This window comes from Sus scrofa, chromosome 2, assembly GCF_054392235.1.
Source record: "Sus scrofa isolate SSC_HxYL_T2T_F1_AM1 chromosome 2, Sscrofa_HxYL_maternal_Yorkshire_Landrace_v2.0, whole genome shotgun sequence".
NCBI lineage: Eukaryota > Metazoa > Chordata > Mammalia > Artiodactyla > Suidae > Sus > Sus scrofa.
In genome coordinates, this window is record NC_139384.1 from 133,448,738 (window position 1) to 133,454,737 (window position 6,000).

Sequence of the window (6,000 nt, forward strand, 5' to 3'; positions counted from 1 at the left end):
TGTGTGGAGGCAAAGGGTATATGGAAAATCTCTGTACCTTCCCCTCACTTTGTTGTAAATTAAGACTGCTTGGAAAAATAAAGTCTATTAATGGGGCAGGGAAGTAAAGATCAGAAAAATTATAACTCTTTGCTAAACACAGAAGACTAATTTTTAAAGTAATTAACTAGCAGTTCTGAGTAGACTAAAAACTACATGATAAAGCTGGCATAACTTAGCTCTGGATTTCTATTTGAAACATTTTTCTTCCAGCATCTTGTTGAGACCCCCTTCACAGCATTTTAAAGTGTCCTAACTTCAGACAACTTATTTAAATAAATTGTATCACACACACTTTCTGCTCCAACATAGTCTTTTCTAGACACAAATTATTCACCCTTCTCAAAGGTCTACTGAGTGTCTACTACACACAGTACTTTCAGAAAATATAAAAAGATCCTTACACTCAATATCCTTCCTCTGAGGACTTACAACTTAGCCCAGGTAAAAGGTCAAAATAGCCATGGTAGGATACTCCAAGCACACAAATGGTGAAGACATTTAACCAGTCTTTCCTTCTGTTCCCCTTCATGCCACTTTTCTCTTGGTTGGCTCCTGCTCATCTTGCAAATCTCAGTGTAAATGCTTTCTCGTCAAACATCTTTCCTGACATCATTCTGCTTTTTGTTTTGTTTTGTTTTGTTTTTGTTGTTGTTGTTGTTGTTTTTCCTGTGCCCGCAGCACGAGGAAGTTCCCAGGCCAGGAATCAAACCCGCACCACAGCAGTGACAAAGCCTGATCCTCATCCCACTGAGCCACAGAGAATTCCCCCAACCTGCTGTTTTCTAACACATTATCCTACTTCTTCATTGCTACAATCTGGTTGCTTGTTAACCAGTTTATTATCTGTATCCAAAACAGAATGACCTTTTTTAATTTATTTTGTGTGTGTGTGTGTGTGTGTGTCTTTCTAGGGCTGCACCTGCAACATATGGAGGTTCCCAGGCTAGGGGTCAAATGAGAGCTATACCCACTGGCCTATGCCACAACCACAGCAACTCCAAATCTGAGCCGTGTCTGCAACCTACACCACAGCTGATGGCGATGCCAGATCCCTAACCCAATGATGGAGGCCAGGAATCAAACCTGCATCCTCATGGTTAGTAGTCAGACTCATTTCCCTTGAGCCATGACAGGAACTCCCCAGACTGAACCTTTTATGCAGATGACGATTCAACCATATTAGCAGTAAGTAGCAAGGCATATAGTAAACAATGATTAAATGAATGCATAGATCTCCTGCTCAGGAAAAAGGTCTGATCTCACCCATGAAAATTCGTTAAGATCACATGTGGGCAATGTATGGGATTAGAAGAGAACGTAGGAAGCAAGGAAGTAAAAATATAAAATGGAAGGAAGACAGTCTCTTCAGAAAGTGGTACTGGGGAAAATGGACAGCTGCATGTAAATCAATGAAACTAGGATACACTCTCACACTATGCACAAAAATAAACTCAAAATGGCTTAAAGATTTAAATGTAAGACATGACACCAAAAAACTCCTAGAAAAGAATATAGGCAAAACATTCTCTGACATCAACCATACAAATATTTTCTTAGATCAGTCTCCCAAGGCAATAGAAATAAAAATAAAAATAAAAATAAACAAATCAGACCTAATCAAACTTACAAGCTTTTGCACAGCAAAGGACACCATAAATAAAATGAAAAGACAGCCTATGGAATGTGAGAAAACAGTCGAAAATGATGCAGCCAACAAGGGCTTTAATCTCCAAAATATACAAACAACTCATACACTCAACAACAACAACAAAACCAAACAACCCAACGGAAAAAATGGGCAGAAGACCTAAAGACATTTCTCCAAAGAGGACATATGGATGGCCAGTAGGCATATGAAAAGATGCTCAATACCACTAATTATTAGAGAAATAAAAATCAATACTACCATGAAGTACCATCTCACACCAGTCAGAATGGCCATCATTAATAAGTCTACAAATAACAAATGCTGAAGATAGTGTGGAGAAAAGGATACCCTCCTACATTATTGGTGGGAATGTAAATTGTACAACCACTATGGAAAAGTGTGGAGGTTCCCCAGAAAACTAAATATAGAACTACAATATGATCTAGCAATCCCATTCCAGGGCATATATTTGGACAAAACTTTCATTCAAAAGGATACATGCACCCCTGTGTTCACTGCAGCACTATTCACAATAGCCAAGACATGGAAACAACCTAAATTTCCACTGACAGATGAATGGATTAAGAAAATGCAGTACTATATACAATGGAATACTACTCAGCCATAAAAAAATGCCATTTGCAACAACATGAAAGCAACTAGATATTTCACATACTAAGTGAAGTAAGTCAGAAAGAGACAAATACCATGTGTTATCACTTATACATGGAATCTAAAATGCAGCAGAAATGAACCTACCTATAGAACAGAAACAGACTTGCATACGTAGAGAGCAGACTTGTGGCTGCCAAGGGGGGAGGAAATGAGTGGGATGGACTGGGAGTTTGGAGTTAGTAGATACAAACTATAACATTTAGAATGGATAAGGAATGAGGTCCTACTGTACAGCACAGGGAACTAGATCTAGTCTCTTGGGATAGAACATGATGGAAGATAATATAAGAGAGGAATGTGTGTGTGTGTGTGTGTGTGTGTGTGTACATATATGCATGACTGGGTTACTTTGCTGCACAGCAGAAATTGGCACAACACTGTAAATCAACTATAGTCTCTTTTTTAAGTGAACATAAGATCCATTAGATTTCATCTCAAAGTTAATGGTGACTTTACGGAGAACTATTTCAGAGCACTGTACAATCTGAGGACAAATCACAGAGTGATTCCCAGATGAGGAAATAGAGACACTATCTAACAGTTAAAAGTGTGAAGAGAACAGATGATAGATGGAGGCCTTCATCAATCAAGGGAAATGATCCTGAACACCCAGGAGGTTAAGATAATAGCATATACCTATGTAGCAAGAGATTCAAACAGGCAGAGAAAGCAATCCTCACAATACTCAAAGTACACCGGCACAATGAGGTATCCTAAAAAGTACGTAATCAGGCAAGTAATGTTAATTGTTGGTGTTGCTTAATAAACTGTCTCATTAGACTGCAAGTGCCCTAGTGCGCACAGACAACGTCTGTTTTATCCATCGCATTTCTGGGAACCTAGCACAGTGCCTGACACACAGGAGGTGCTCAATAAATACTTCTTCAGGAATTCTGAATACAATCTCAATTAAGGTAACAGCCACCTTGACTGTGTCTCTCTAATCCACTTTATGGTTTTCTTTTGTTTTTTACTGTAAGATGACTAATTCACTCAAACGTAAACGTGTTTTTACAAATATTATCCAAGACGCTCCAGTTTCTTGACAGAGGAACTTATGCCTGCTCATCCCGTGACTTGTTGAGCGTCTTACAGGAAGTAAGTCTAAATAATCCTAAACCTGGGTAAATGGCTTCTTACTAAAGAACTGTGACGGGGATTTCACAGTGATTCCAAGGTCAACCAACGGAACCTACCACCCCAAGCACAGAGATGCCAGAGCCAGAGCCCCCCGGGGCTGGAGCCCCAGCGGCCGCCTTCCCGTCAGAGGGCGCTGCAGCTTCCACCACCCGCCCGCGCCTTGCCAAGTCTGCCGCCCGCCTCAGTCCCGCCCCCCGCCTGGCGGTCACCTGCAGCGGCTGCATTCGGGCCTCCGTTTGGCCGGCTCCACTGGCAGTTCCCACAGTCCGTCCACACTGGCGCCGTCTGCCTCTGCGTCCAAGACAGCCGCCGCTGGCGCTGTTCCCCCTCCCCGCCGCTCCTCTTCGTCGGGTGTCTGAGACTTCGGGACCCCAGGCGACCGCTCGAGGGGGTCCCTGGATGTTCGCGCTTCTTCCTGCGGATCCATGGCGGGCGGGCGCTCGTGTCTGGCAGTCACATTGAGGTCCCCCTGCCGCCGGAGGGCGCCACACCCTAGAGAAACCGGCCCGCGCCGCGCGGCCCCACGCACTCTCGCCACGTACGCGGAGCCCAGGCAGGAGGTCCCGCCCCGCAGCGGAGAAGAAGCGAGCCCATTGGTGTGTGTCAGTGGGATGGTTCACCTAGAACCCGGAAGGGAAGTGTGGTTTGTCCCGGGGAGCCGGAGAGATTAGGAAGGCTTCTCTGGGGCAGGTAAAAGGTTCTCCTCTGAAAACACCCAGGCAGCAAACCTGATGGTACTTTCCTTAATTTCACACCTTTAAAAATGAAAATAAAATTGAATTCAGCATTTTCCACCCTAGGATGGCAGTTCAGTAATTAGGTGGGTGAGTGCACCCAGCATTTCCAACAGGGGATGAGCCATTGTTGCAGGCCAACAAAGGAGGAGAGGTTGTACTGACTGGATTTTGATTCACTACTGGTCCTTTTAATGAGAATTTCTTGCTCTAGAAAGGCAAGGACCTATGTCCTGTATCTTCTTGGTATTTCTACTCATAATCAGTCATGCTGTTTTTACACGACGCTAAACATTTCTTTAAGTGTGGTTTTTCAGTTGTCCGAGGCTCCTAAGATCAAGAGGCAATAAGAGAGCTGAGATTTCATGGATGAGAAAAAAGAAAGAAACAGATAACTACCTTGCCTAAGTTTTTACAGCTCTGGAAAACAGCAATAGAGCCAGCAGTTTTTTAAAAGCCAAAATGAAATCCATTTTAGAATAAAAGTGGAAATGCTGCTTGCCCTGAAATAGGTGCTGATTCTTTTCACTTAACACTTTGTTACTTCTACCGACGTTCAGCATTTTAAACAAAATATTAAAAGTTTTCACCAGTCATCAGAGTTAAGTTTTGCAATCATAGTTATCTTGATTCTAGAACTATGAATAATTAAAACAAAACCTATTTATCACTAACAGTAATAGAGCATTATTGCATTTCTTAAAATGTTTATCTCACTATCAGTTTTTTAGTCATTTTAAATTCAAGCCTGCATGAATGTAGGGCTATTGTTTTCAACTATCCTTCATTCTTTTCCCCTGGAAATGGCACCTGTAATCTACTTGGGGTATGCTAAGGGAGGGTAGAAAAAGACTGAAAATCCTGCCTTATCATTGATGTTGGATGGAAGAAAAAAAAACTGGAACTTAATCCCAGTTGTAATTGGGAGATGATGAAATGCCAGAGACTGCAGAAAAGGAACTGAATCAGAAAATAAAGAAATATGGTTGCAGATTTAGGTTGGAGAACCAACACTTTAACTACAAAAATTAAATTTTCATGTGACACACTTTAAACTCTTGTCTCTAACCTCAAGAAATGAAATAATATCAAGTCATTTAAGATCCTTCTAGATCCCAAGTATGAGTTATGTGAGGGCAGATGAGTCCTAACAAGCCAGTTTACAGTTGGCTTTCTCTTTTAACACCCCACATTAGACCATTGGCTCCACCCATCAAAGTATTCAAAATCCAACTGTTTATCTTCTCTTGCTACTTCTGCCTGATTTAAGCCCCCGTCATCTCTTGCCTAGAACATTGCCATAGGCACATAAGTGGTCCCCTGCTCCATTCTTACTTCTCTATAGTCCATTCTTCCCAAGGTTGACCAGAATCAACAAAACACTCATGCTGGAGTTCTCGTCATGGCTCAGCAGATACAAATCTGACTAGCATCCATGAGGACACAGGTTGGATTCCTGACTTTGCTCTGTGGCTTAAGGATCCGGCATTGCTGTGAGCTGTGGTGTAGGTCACAGACATGGCTCTGATCTGGCGTTGCTAGGGCTGCGGTGTAAGCCAGTGGCTATAGCTCCCATTCGACCCCTTGCTTGGAAACGTCCAGGGTGAGGCCTTAAAAAGACAGAGAGAAAGAGGAAAAAAAGAAAAAGAAAGACAGGCTCCCATGCTGGAAGGATTCAGCCAGAGTTGGGAGAAAAGAGTCATTTTCCTCAAAGCAAGGTATTCACCCAGTATCCAGGTTTATGAACCTTGACCTTGAGAA

The 6,000-nt window shown here is 42.4% G+C and overlaps 1 protein-coding gene across 16 annotated transcripts in view; it reads right to left on the minus strand.

Moving 5' to 3' along the window:
- Positions 1–4,041, minus strand: part of DTWD2 (DTW domain containing 2) — a 1,117,698-nt gene extending 1,113,657 nt beyond the window's left edge. For all 16 annotated transcript variants that reach the window (XR_014838614.1, XR_014838622.1, XR_014838613.1 and 13 more), the window contains exon 1: positions 3,715–4,041. Coding sequence is in view for 4 of the 16 variants with exons in the window: in XM_085014346.1 (XP_084870472.1) it covers positions 3,715–3,932 (218 nt within the window). In the remaining 12 variants the exon portion in view is untranslated. The remainder of the gene's footprint in view (positions 1–3,714) is intronic.
- Between the last annotated feature and the right edge of the window lie 1,959 nt (positions 4,042–6,000).